The sequence below is a fragment of the Oncorhynchus gorbuscha genome, linkage group LG15 (genome assembly GCF_021184085.1).
Source record: "Oncorhynchus gorbuscha isolate QuinsamMale2020 ecotype Even-year linkage group LG15, OgorEven_v1.0, whole genome shotgun sequence".
NCBI lineage: Eukaryota > Metazoa > Chordata > Actinopteri > Salmoniformes > Salmonidae > Oncorhynchus > Oncorhynchus gorbuscha.
In genome coordinates this window covers 37,235,655-37,249,215 of record NC_060187.1, presented here as the reverse complement: position 1 = coordinate 37,249,215, position 13,561 = coordinate 37,235,655, and the positions used below count along the sequence as shown (strand labels likewise).

General features: G+C 41.7%; 3 protein-coding genes across 3 annotated transcripts in view; 2 read left to right on the top strand and 1 right to left on the bottom strand.

The window, feature by feature from the left end:
* LOC123997063 (C3 and PZP-like alpha-2-macroglobulin domain-containing protein 8) overlaps positions 1-6,951 on the top strand; it is a 52,271-nt gene extending 45,320 nt beyond the window's left edge. Inside the window, exons 40-43 of the mRNA XM_046301042.1 lie at positions 864-1,073; positions 1,973-2,047; positions 3,805-3,994; positions 6,032-6,951. Coding sequence (XP_046156998.1) covers positions 864-1,073; positions 1,973-2,047; positions 3,805-3,994; position 6,032 — 476 coding nt within the window. The 3' untranslated portion in view covers positions 6,033-6,951. The remainder of the gene's footprint in view (positions 1-863; positions 1,074-1,972; positions 2,048-3,804; positions 3,995-6,031) is intronic.
* A 3,600-nt stretch (positions 6,952-10,551) lies between these two features.
* LOC123996738 (cyclin-dependent kinases regulatory subunit 1-like) lies at positions 10,552-13,048 on the bottom strand. Its single transcript, XM_046300378.1, has 3 exons — positions 12,990-13,048; positions 12,421-12,548; positions 10,552-12,075 (listed from the first exon to the last, which is right to left on the bottom strand). The coding sequence occupies exons 1-3, from the start codon at positions 13,046-13,048 to the stop codon at positions 12,032-12,034; spliced, it is 231 nt and encodes a 76-aa protein (XP_046156334.1). The 3' UTR covers positions 10,552-12,031.
* Positions 10,882-11,396, top strand: LOC123996737 (outer dense fiber protein 3-like). Its single transcript, XM_046300377.1, has one exon. The coding sequence runs from the start codon at positions 10,959-10,961 to the stop codon at positions 11,394-11,396; it is 438 nt and encodes a 145-aa protein (XP_046156333.1). The 5' UTR covers positions 10,882-10,958.
* Positions 13,049-13,561: the final 513 nt, after the last annotated feature.

Here is a 13,561-nt window from a genome sequence, read left to right as displayed (position 1 = left end):
TGTTATTGGCACGGGCCGATATTGGAAAGAGAAGAAACAGGAAAACAGGCCCACACAGGAATGCCCACTGGCCCTGGTTGTCATCGTGCCGAGCCGAGTGTTTTCGTTTCAACGAGACACAACCACACACACACACACACACACACACACACACACACACACACACACACACACACACACACACACACACACACACACACACACACACACACTCATTAGCGAGGACCGATGTTGCTACAACAAATGGCGAAGTTTTGCCGTGGTGATGAGTGGATGACCCTGTGTTTGTTGGCACTGTGTTTTGCCGGCCTGGCTGAGAGAGTGGCAAAGAGAGAGAGGCTGAGGGGCTGGGACCCCGTGCAGCTGGATAAAGACCATGCTCGGGCCCTGGGGAACACACACATCCTCTCACACACTCTCTCTCTCTTTCAACTTTCCCTCCTATGAAATATGTATTCTCTATTCTCTACCCTTTACCTGGGCACTGGATAAACATAGAAAATAAGGTCTGTGGTAAATGCAGGCTTAAGAAATCATATACATTTTGGTCTATGATAATCTGCATCAGCTAGTGTCACTTTTTGTGAATTTTGAAGCATTTATGTAATCAAAAAAAGCACATAAAGCACTAGTATTTACCTCAGACCTTATTTTGGGCGTTTATCCCAAAACCCTATTCTTTCCCCATTCATGTTCCCCATAGGAATGGCTGAACGAACCAGAGGTAACTCATTTCCGTTTTTTAAGGCGACAAGCTGAGCTCTATTATGATGATTAAATGTAACAACTAAAATCACACAATGTTGATAAACATTGTTAGAAAAATGCAAAAGATCCTGTCCTCTGTGTTTCCTCTGACCCAGGCTTTGTCCAGGGAAACCAATGTAACAAGGTGTTTGGCTGTCTGGAGGAGAAGTTTGAGCGTTGCACCTGCTACAGGGACTGTGGCTATGACGGGGAGCCGGTGTGTGGCTCAGATGGACATCTCTACCAGAACCAGTGTCAGATGGAGGTCTTCGCCTGCCGCAACGGGACCCGCATAGAACAAGTGCCCATGTCCCAGTGTCCTCAGAGTAAGACTACTCTACCAGGGATGGGCTCCATTCCATTTGAAATTAAGCTAATTAGTTGAAAAACCCTTAATTACAGTAATGGCCAATTAATCAATTCATGACTTTGATGTGAATTCATCCTCTGAATGGATTTAATTCAAAGCTGCTACAGCTGTGCCCCCACACCCACTGACTGCTCCTAACACTGCCAGGCTCTGAACCCCTCCCAGTGTCTCTGCCAGCCAGGCTCACATGTGGCTCGAATTTATCGGTCAGCTGCCACACATTGAAGAGCTAAAACATGATCTATTTCATAGTCAAACATTACATCCACCTAAAATATGTCTCCAAAATGTTTTGATTATTAGAAACACCCTTTGAGGATGTGCTGGAAGAGGGTGCAGGGCAGCCCAACATGCACATAATCTATCACACACACAAATGTAGGAGAAGAAAGGATGGGCTGGTGTGTGTGTGGCTGTGGTAACAGCTGTTCAGGTGCAGGCTGGATGAAGTTTGTGAGGAGAGCTTCCCAGCGCTGCTATATTACAGGGCACCCCAAATGACAGAGTGCTTTTGTCCAGGCCTTTGAAAACCCTGTCACATTCCTTTCCGACGCACAGACCAACAACAAAGGAGCCTTCTTGTTGTGGAGCGGATTGGGAAAAGACACAGACAAAACCTGTGTGGGAACACTCGGCCGCCAGTGCCAAATGTTTCATACAGTAGATTATCAGAAGGAACGGATACGTGTTTAGACCTTCCTATTGTCGCTTGTTTGTGTATGGGTGATTTAGAGATATTCACCCACGTTGGAAATACGGGAAAAGATATCACACTTGTACTGTAACCATACCGTTTAATATGTGGTCCGTGTAACATTGGCTTGTTGTCATTGTGTTGTGTCTTTGTTCACACAGCGGAATCCACCACGGAGGACAGAGAGACTGCAACAGGCGAGGAACCAGGGCAAGCTCCTGTGCCTGTACACAAAGGTAAATACAGTGCCAGGCAAAGCACTCACACACACTCATACAGACACACACGCACGCACACACACACCACTCTCTCTTTTCCTCTCTCTACACCTCCCCCACCCCTGTCTCTCATTGAACGCCAGCGGTTCCCAGCTGCAGGAGGGAGTGTGTGTGATAATTGAGGAGTGTGAAGAGTGTGTGTTGTGAGTGCCAGCCAAAGGCAGGGGCTGGAGAGTTCAGGCGTATCACCTCTGAGTGAAGCTTGCGTTGACATGTGCAGGCGTGTTTGGCGGCTCATACTGTAGGGAACCCTGCTCTGCTCTGTTCCCACTCTCGAGACACTGTATACACACCTGCCAGAGGAAGACCAGACCTCTCCTGTGCCCACTGTAAATGTATATCTGCATGTATCCATTGATCTGTATTGTATGAGGGATTGGAGCTTACTCCAGCTCAGACTACACACATACAACCCTCTGAGAACATTCACATACAGACTGCCTACAATAGCTTGCTCTATCGTACACCCACTGTAAAGTATATGTCCACCAACATGCATCTGCTTCTTCTGGCTTATAACGAGTTTGATCATTTTTATAAGTAAAAATAAGTCTAAGGAGTTTGATCATTGTTGTAGAAGAGCGAGAGGTGTAGATGAGAGCCCCTGCCCTTCCTTCCCTCCTGTCCTCCAGGTCTGATCACTCTGTCTGCCTGCAGTGTGCTGGGGGCTGTTGGGACTTGCCCCAGTCTGCAGGAAAGGTGAGGAGAGGGGGAAGTAGAGCACTGACTCTACAGGCTACTCTCACATTCAGATAAACAGGAGTATAGGTTTCACTTAGGTGGATCGTTTTTCTTAAAGGTGATATTTGTTGCTCCTCCACAGGGTTCACTTAGATGTCATGCTGAAATAACTTGTTACAGAACTCCTGGTCAGATATATCATTCTTTATGTTGGTGTGTAGCAGAGATCATGGGTGTGATAAAGAGTAGGCTCAAGTCCGTGTGTGCGTGCGTGCGTGTGTGTTTGATGTGGCATATGCCTGTGCTGACTTGTTCCCCGCCTGCAGCTCACAGTAGCTGTAATGGAGTTCCACAAAGGTCAAAGGTCTCCTCAGTTCAAAGACTGATACTACACATTGGAAGACACCTCACCACAGGAATGCCATTAAAACTTGATCGGTACACACGTACAGAAAACATGTATCAAACCAGATTATTACACTCAATGAACATTGTGCAAACTGTAATTCTGAGCTATTATATGTTGTTGACCTGAGCTACACTGCGCGTTAGGTTAGGTCGATTGTGATGGATGTGATTTTGTGTGCCAAGAATCTGACAGCATTCTCAACAGATTTAGTGAAAACATTGAGACTTTGGAGTCAGTTCCTCCCTTAGTGGTGAAACAGCATCAGAGCTGAGTTCACAAATAATTCAACAAAACACTATGTTTAAGAGACTGGTTAAAATAAATGGAATGTAGTGTGTGTAGTCATCTGAAATATATGATTTCCAAAAGGAGCAGTGTGCATGCAGTGCTTTACATGAGGCTGAACTTTTAAAGGACATAGTGACCCCTACTGGCCACTTTGTACAATTAACTCATTTTTGGTAGATTTTCTGTGGAAACATACTGCAATTCTCCTTAACGTTTTAGCCAAAACTAGTGTTCTCTCAAAAACAATGTGTGTGAACAATTGTCTCATATCTTTATTATTTATATTTTTTTCAACATCCCTCCTCCCCTCTCTCTGTCCCTCTCTCTTATGCTGTAGGTGAGGAAGAGCAGGGTTCCATGGCTGAGGTGTCCTACTACTCCTATGAGTATGACCCAGACTCAGAACCCTTCGCTGCGGAGGGGGAGGACCACTTTGAGCTGGCGGAAGGGGAGCAGGGGGGAGAGCAGGACAGTCCATCAGATAGCCAGCTATCCACACTGGACACAAAGGACACCCATGAGCGATGGTATGGCCCTCTGACCTCTCTGTCTGTTTGCACAACAACACTGAGTTGGAACTGTTAACACGGTGGTAATGTGGATAGGACTTGAAATTAACTCAACTGTGACTTTGTACCTTCAAACCTGTTTCAGTCTATTTCCTCTGTAATAACAAAGTGTATTCAGATACCTCTACGTCAAATCAAATGTTATTGGTCACATACACATGGTTAGCAGATGTTAATGCGAGTGTAGCAAAATTCTTGTGCTTCTAGTTCTGACAGTGCAATAATATCTAACAAGTAATCTAACAATTCCACAACAACTACCTTTGAGGTGGCAGGTAGCCTAGTTGTTAGAGCATTGGGCCAGTAACCGAAAGGTTGCTGGATGGAATCCCCGAGCTGACAAGGTAAAAATCTGTCGTTCTGCCCCTGAACAAGGCAGTTAACCCAGTGTTCTTAACTTAACTGACTTGCCTAGTTAAATAAAAGGTTAAAATAAAAAAAATACATTATACACACAATGTAAAGGGATGGAATAAGAATATGTACATGTAAATATATGGATGAGCGATGGCCGAGCGGCATAGGCAAGATGCAATAGATGGTATCAGTGGCAGTCAGTGCCTTTTAAGATGAGTGATTACGATTGGCCTTATTTCTATTGCCGCATATTGGATGACTGTCGTTCATATTCCATTCACCCAGTTGAATGAAACAGCGATAGGTTTAGGCTACTACGTGATACTCACATTTTCCCTTTAACCATCATGAGGTTGCTACAACCAAGCTTATGAATGAACATTTACAATGTAGGTGCACACAGGTCTATAGAAACATTTGTGGTGACAGACAGTGACACATTCAATGCTGCCTTGCACACTCTTGCCTGCATCTAGCTGAGAAAAAAAAACAGAAAATTAAGTCATTACAACGCAAACTTTTTTCCAAATTAACTCCATAATATCGACAGAAACATGGCAAACGTTGTTTAGAATCAATCCTCAAGGTGTTTTTCACATATCTATTCGATTATAAGTCACTTGTGGCAGTTTGGTTTCTCCTCTGTTCAAAATGGAAATATGCACGCACCTGGAGATTACGCAATAGTTTCGACGGAGGACACCGAGCGGACACCTGGTAAATGTAGTCTCTTATGGTCAATTTTCCAATGATATGCCTACAAATACGTCACAATGCTGCAAACACCTTGGGGAAATGACAGAAAGTGTAGGCTCTCTCCTTGCGCATTCACAGCCATATAAGGAGACATTGGAACACAGCGCCTCAAAAATCTGTCTCACTTCCTGTATGAAATTTCATCTTGGTTTCGCCTGTAGCATTAGTTCTGTGGCACTCACAGACAATATCTTTGCAGTTTTGGAAACGTCAGAGTGTTTTCTTTCCAAAGCTGTCAATTATATGCATAGTCGAGCATCTTTTTGTGACAAAATATCTTGTTTAAAACGGGAACGTTTTTCATCCAAAAATGAAATACTGCCCCCAGAGGTTCAAGAGGTTAAGTCAACTACTCACCACATTTTAGGCACTGCTTATGCTTTCAGTACTAGATTCAATCTTTGATACTTTGATTGGGTGGACAACATGTCAGTTCATGCTGCAAGAGCTCTGATATGTTGGAGGACGTCCAGAAGTTGTCATAATTATTGTGTAAGTCTATGGAAGGTGGTGAGAACCATGAGCCTCCTAGGTTTTGTTTTTAAGTCAATTTACCCACAGGAGAACGGAAGCTAGCTGTCCTCCAGGTACACAAAGGTGCTACCCTACAGAGTGCTGTAGTGGCTACTGTAGACCTTCATTGCAAAACGTTGTATTTTAATAAATAATTTGGTGACGTGAATATGTTTAGTATAATTTTATCTAAAAAGGATAACTTTTTAAATGTTTATGAAATTCACTTAGGAGGATGGTCCTCCCTTTCCTCCTCTGAGGAGCCTCCACTGCTCTACATCAAAGATAGCATATCTATACCTTTGTATCAAATTGCAATGAACATCGTCAGAGATCTTATTCAGTGTACTGTTCTCCTCTCCTCCACAGAAACTTCCCCTGACTGCATCACCAGCCAGATCTCCAAATTGTACATTGTTTGTTAATATGTTAGAGTGGGTGGAGAGAGAAGGAAACGTGGGGACAGTCCATCCTGAAAGGAAGAGATGGTGGGATGTGTGTGTGTGTGCGCGCATATGAATGACTAAAGGACTATGTGTGTGCGTGTGTGTGCGTGTGTGTGTGTGTTACTATGCTAGTCCCCCTCCAGCCCTCTGTATTTCTCTCTTTTATATCTCCAGTCTCTTATTCAACAGTAGACACCATAGCGTCTTTGATATTCACTGTAGTGCCTTTACATTGTTTTTCTGTAACCTCTAGATGGAGGTGTAATTACACCTGAGTTAAAACAAATGTTTTTTGTTGTTTTTTCTATCTGTGGTATTTATTTGTAGCTAGTGCTTTTTTGGTTTATTTGTTCCAATGCCTCCCCCTGTTGCCTTTTTGTCCTGTCACCTACACCAATGTCTTCATTTAATTCATAAAAAATATGTCAAGATGTCATGGACCTATTTGATTAATTCTGAGGAAGCCTTAGGTCGAACACTGAGGTGTACAGTGGATATCTTTATGTACTTATTTGGTGTGTTAACCTACTACGGAATTTCTGCAGCCTTAAACTGGAGGATTAAGATAAGCTCAATTCTTCTAAACATTTTTACCAAGCTACCAATATCTCAACATAATAACTCCTATTTGGGTATAGCTGTCACCTTACTGTTGAACAGACAGGGATTTGATTGTACAGTACATAAGCTATTTTGTTTTGTTAAATTTGGATTATTGATATCCTAAAACAAGAATAAAGGTTTGGAACTATGGTACATTTACCACATTTAAACCAATGTAACCCCACATCCATTTTCAATACAGCTGCTTTTGAAAAACAAGAGAATAAACTTTGTATACAATCCATGTCTCTGTTTGCAGTTAACTTTACATGCTACTGTAAGTCCCTCCTCAGGTAGCAGTAATGTTATTCCCTATATGTATAGGCCTATATGTTACATAGGAAACGAAGAGCAGACCTGGTGGTTAAGGAGTTGTGTTGGTCTGAGGAGAATTTCCTGTCATCCTGTCAGCAGTTAGCTGTGTTATTATGAAGCGCTGCGGCCTTTCAGAATACCCTCTGCTTTGAAGGCTGTGACTCTGTGACCCCTGGAATGGCTGTGTGCAGCTGGACCAACCCGTTTGTTTGCCCCTGTTAACAACACATTCAGGTTACCTAAACAGCAGCCAGGAGAGAGTTGGAGCCTGTTAATGTTTAATGCTGGTTAAGGCACTTGTTTATGTTCTCGTTTATAATATAGCTTCTGGCAACTATAGTGTGTGCTTCTGCTGCTGTTTAAAATGAATACCTGGTCAAAACGGCACATGGATATGCCTCTTCAATGTAGAGGTTATTGAATGGGTCATGAGCCCACTGTATGATCGAACTACAGGAATGGTGGTGGAAAACTGTCAGATTACACATGTTGTAATATGCATTGTCTTTCTCACTTTCAGTGTATCATATACTGTGCTATGTCAAGAAGGATAATATTTGTTCACTCCACTGCTTTGCAGGTCTCGAAGGGATACTGTTGTGATATAAAGTGTGAATGGTATATCTACATTACAAGTGGGAGGTCTGCTGTATGAATGGGGAAGGTACAGTAGGGAAACTCACTTCGCTGACCAAGCAATGCTGGAGCCCTGATTTCTGAGTCTGAATATCATGGAACATCTCCCTGGCAACTGCATGCATGGTTGAAGTGTAATATTCTGCCTCCACGCTGCGATGAACAGCGAGAGTGAAATAGTAAGGAGGGAGAGGGGGATCTTGGTTTCATGGATTGCTCTGTGGAGATAGTGTTACATGACAGTGAATTCGAGTGATGACATTCTTTCTAAGCACCTGGACTGCCTTTTAACTGGCTGAGATGATGGACTAGTTGGAGTGAGATCAAACATTTGTTCATTTTAAAGGTCCTTCTAAACAAGATGCTCTATTTTTTATGGTCTTTATGGGCCTTTGATGTAGGGCTGGGCGATATATCGTCTTTTAAGGTATACCGGTATAGATTTTACTATACTGCCTATAAAGGTCATTTAATACAGTGCTAAATAAATAAAACGTTCGACAAATTGGGCTACTTCCCTGTCAGTTTTGTCCTAGTTTGTTTGAGTATAATCAGAATGGAGAAAGCCCATAAAAAACACTTAGAATTCATTTGTTGCCATACTCGGGCCATGCACTACTCATAAAACATATTAAGAACTTTTATGATTTAGAAACATAAAATACCGCCATACTGTAAAAAACAAGAAAAATATTGTGATATGATATTTTGGCCATATCGCCCAGTCCTATTTGATGGTAATGGATCTTATTTTGAAGTGATTAACTGCACAGACTGTTTTAAGGTATGCATTTCTGAATAGGCGAGCTCCATACTGTATTCAACTGTATTTAACTCGGGAGACTTGGGAGATGTTGCTGCTGAGTGGAGAGCTGACATCCATCTGACACAGAAGATCACCTCACTAAGAAGAGAGGAAGACATGCTGGCTATCTCTAGAGCCTGTTTGTGTCCACATCTACAGTAGTATGCTCCCTATACCTGTGTTTTTGTGCATACTGTATTGTCAAATGCCATCTTATTGATTGAATAGAGCAGTTTATGTAATAATTTGTAGGATTTTTTTTTGTAGGACTTCTTGTAGGACCGTAAATCTCTTTGACCATTGTGGGGAGGTGAAAAACCGCCACATCATTGCCGGCAGAGAAAGTTGAGCTTCCTGAATGGAAGAAACGGTACTGTACTTATTCAATACAGATCACTCGTGTATTCTGAGATGAGTTAATATAACATGTAAATGTTACATGTTTAGCTAGTTAGTAATTGAATGTATTTCATCATGTCTGAGAGGGAACATTGACTGGAGGAGTTGATCATTTCTCAGAGCTTGGACTAGCCAGAACTCGCTTTATTCGGTGTTAAAATTCTCAGTAGCTCTGCTGTGTACGTGTATGAATAAAGACTTCAGCATTTTGACATCCCTCTGTGACTTCTAGGAAGATTTTAACCAACTTAATCCCAAGATTTCTCAAAATGTTCACCATCATTTTAAAGCCCTAGTTATATTACTGCTTTGAGTCATTTCAAAAGAATATTTATTTCATATGATTAGTGATTCACATGTCTGTCCCTCATTTTAAGGTCAACCCTGTTATGTGAACTTAACTGTTGGTTTAATATGGTGAAAAATGTAACATCTAATAGTCAAATCATAGTGTAAAAGCAACTGAGCTGGTTTTGGCATTTTCTGGTTGAAAGCAAAGTGGGTCGAGCATAACACATCAACCCACAGGCTAGAAATCTTTTAACAATCAATTTTAAAAATGTGAAGCTTGCATTTAATTGCCACACCAAGCTTCCATGCCCCGTCACAAGGAGGATTAGGACTGATTTAAGTATGAAATCGTCAACCCTTTTACTTTATTTGGCACTTACTTAGGTTTTTATTTAATAACCTCTAGATGGGAAACTTGTTTTTTATAAAGTTGAACATGCTCTTTATGACAGAATGTTAAAAGTTGCTGAAATATATATATTTGTACCAAGTTACACTTTCCAAAAGTGTACAGCACCATCTCTGGCTGTGAAAGTCAGCTGTTTTGATGTCCTACTGTAGCATGCCTAATTTGCACCAACCAGATGCAAATATGTGGTTTATATCCTCAGGCGCGTCTTCGTGGTAACCTTTGCAGCGTATTTGTCCCTACACCAGATATCATGGAACGTGTGAAATAGACAATCCTTTTTGTTCATATTTAAACTGGTGTGTGCGCAGACACAGGTCCTCAACCTATTGTGTAAAATATCTATCCCACAGGGCCAGGACCTGGGCATTATGCTCAGTCACTGACCGTTGCTTTCATCAGCCATGACTTCACCAAGCCAACCAGCCCTGCTTACTCCTTCCACGGCAGGATAAGCAACAATTGTGAGTACTAGAGGTCACAAAAGAGATCCCAAGCTTTAAACATGACATGCTACTCTATTCAAGAGTCCTAAATGTTCTATGGAAAACTAGCCCAAGTAGTTGCTCATGAAAGGGAATATTGAACGTTGTAATGCCAATGTAAATCCACTAAGGGGAGACACCCCAAAAACTTTTCAAGCTGTGAACCAGCCTACAACAGGACAGTATACTACTTATCAGCCAAATGTGACTGTCCTTAGGGTACTGGCAAACTTACTACAGTATTCTATGTCAGCTAGTTATTTGATTGTTTCTCTTGTTTGTTTGTGTAGTGTAAGGTGTTGACGACAGCCTCAGTATTACATTGATGCAAAAACCACCTGTTTCGGCAGGGACGGCAACACTGCTTACTCCATGCTGGGCAAAGTGAGAGGATAATCAAGTAAGTTCCCACTAACTTCAGGTAAATACACTTTTAATTCAGAGCTGATTCCACATTTTAATGTGCCTTATAACATTGCAATAAATCAAGTATAACCATGTTATTTGACAAAGACCCAAAGCATCCTCCTAGAGGACTGCAGTCTCAGGGCGCTATTTATTGATATGTGAAAATGTTGATTTTTCCTGAGAGGTGTTAATTACATAAGGACCTTGTTGAGTGTGGGAGTTTATATGCCACGTACAGAAGTAGGGCAACAAGATACAGCTGGATGTGACAGCTCAAGCCTTGCCTTCTGCTGTTAGATCTAAACTTCATGAACGTACTTCCCAAATATGCATAATCTAAATTAACCTATTGCATTCCATTTCAAAATGTTGCTTGTTTTTAGAAAGCCAAAGCTAACTGCAGCCGTTTCCACCAGCAGGGCTTTTCCATACTCCTGGACTAGCGGCATATGAGAATGCTCCTCCATGCAACATCCAGCACAGACCCCCATCCTATAACATGTGCTGCCACACTCACTACTGTAGCAGCAACTCAGCGCCTAAAAAGCACCGTCTTCCTGCTCTCATGGGCCCCCAGGTCCCCACCAAGCTTGCCAGGGGGTCCTCAGAGGACATGTCCAAGACCCCAGGCCCTGGTAGATACAACAGTACAGATCCAAGTGTCTACCTGCCCAGGCAACCAGCTTTCTCCATGCTAGGTCGCCATGGCTTCCCCAACGATGCCACTCTAAAGCCTGGCCCTGGAACTCGTAACCCTGAGACGGTGATTGTCCACAAGCCCCGGGCCCCAGCATTCTCTCTGGGCATCAGACACACAGAGTTTGTCACCCTACTGGTGGTCAAGGTAGCTGACTACACTAACATGTTTCTCCATCATATGGGACTAGGCCTAACCAAGGTTGGATTTATCTGCAAAACAAACAACTTGATGAGGTGACAAATGAGAACCATTTCTACTGCCGTGCTGGCTTATTATAAAATATTAAATAAGGATGTTTAGATACAGAAAATAACATATACAAACTTCCACACAGAAAGTAAAGAAATATATTGTATTTACGTACTATCCAGCAACAGTGCTATTTAGAATGAACAGAAATGTGACTCTAGTCAGTCAAAACGTATACTGTCTGATAATACACACACACACAGAAAAACAAATAAAATAAAAACATTTTTTCTTTGAATAACGTTCCACGTTCAAGAAAAAAATAACTACATTTGACCACTATGCTCATTAATACAACATATATTGACAAGTAAACATCAATAAAAGTGTACCAAATTATATTCAAGCTCGGTAAAGTCTCATGAGAGAAATTCCATCTTCATGTTGCCACTTATCAAAGCAGAACTGCTCACCATCTCTTAGTCAGGGCCGAGCATTCTGCCTTCCACTCTCCTTGGGCTACCTCTATCATACCGCCAATATTTTGAGGAGTTTAAAAAAACTGAAAATAAACGGTCTATTCTATACACCAAAACACATGGAGAGATGTACATTTGTTTAGTCAACAAAGACCATAGAATTCAACTGAGGCGGTTTTCCGGGACGTGGAAGATGATTTCCACTCAATCCTTTGGAAGAGGTCTTCGGAAAAGCAATATATGCGGCTCTAGAAGTAAAACAAGTAAAGTTATTCAGTACTCACTTCAAGCTACCAGAGATAGCTATGTTATTTTCAAATATGCAGATGGCAGAACAATGGCTTTACATCTGTATGGATGTGATCATGACAACATAAGATTGGGGAAAAGAGGTCAATGGATCGTGTCAGTCATGTAATAGGCAATACAATATGGCTAGTACATTTCAACTGTATTAAAGAGGATGTCAGAAAAGCAAGAATTCCTGATTAATCTGTTCATAAACAGTCATGAGAAGACTTGTGACATAAGTAAACAAATAACATTAAGTAATGCTGAGATGTTGCTCTATGAAACATCAGTCAATAGCTCACCTGGCTTGTGGATCATGTAGTGGATCCAGCCCTGGCTCTGCTGCACCCCCAGACCCCTCCATTCATCTTCTGTCATCAAATGAGAGGTGGGCACCAGCTTGGATAACTGTTTCGGAAGCATAACATGCCTGTGTAGGAAAGGGACATTGAGTTCAACCAATTAATTTAGTTACTAGATAAATAGAAAGGCCTCTGTGATTCACATTTAACTTTAGTACCAGTGCAGTAGCCCAAATAACTTTGGACATGTGGCAACACCAGCTGATATTATTAGCGAACGTTAACCAAGTCACCTGATAGTTAACGTTACTCACTGCAAAATAAACACATGAATACAGCCTTCAGTTAAAACCAAACAAATATCAATTTAATAGCAGTAGCTAAGTATCATTATTTTAGCCAAATAAAGTATTATGGCTGTTTCTCGGCTAAAGCTAGCTCGGAAGTTGGCAACAGCCAACGTTGGCTAGCTAGCTAATCAACCTGGGGGTTGTGTAACGATACACTTGCCTGCGCTAGCATATGAAGCAAGCATGTTAGCTGCTACGCTAGCTACAACGTCAACCTACCTGTACTCGAATGCTTCATCTGTGTACTTGTCAGAGTAGTAAATTTCTTTCTTCGACATGTTTAATCAAACAGAAATATATTACACAATCTTCTGGGTTCGTTTTCGTATTTTCAGAAAGGTGTCAATAAGCTTAGCTAACTAGCTTGGAATGGGCGCAAGTTGTCACCCAAAGTCTATCGGCAAATTTTGAACTCAAACCGTCCCTCTCTCGGCCCGGATTGGTGAAGGCGCGCGGATCAAAACGACGAACGAGGCGCCCCGCCCCGACACCATCTTCTGAAGTTGACAGTTGTAAAGGTTAGATTTGTTTGTAAGAGTTGTTTGTAAAAATGTTTCCTGTGAAATAATGATTTTTTCTTTTGATTTGTTAATCGAAAGAATGACACACTAGCCACCTAGTTATAGAAATAGAGTCCATGTCCATTTAGCGTGCTTCTTTAGTACTACAATCATGTAATGAATATTCAATCATAAATGTTGCCTAAAGGAATCCTAGTTTTTCCACTGATAACACCAGTCACACTCTTTCATAAAGTCATAAGCACTTCTTCTTGTGGTGTACGTAATGTA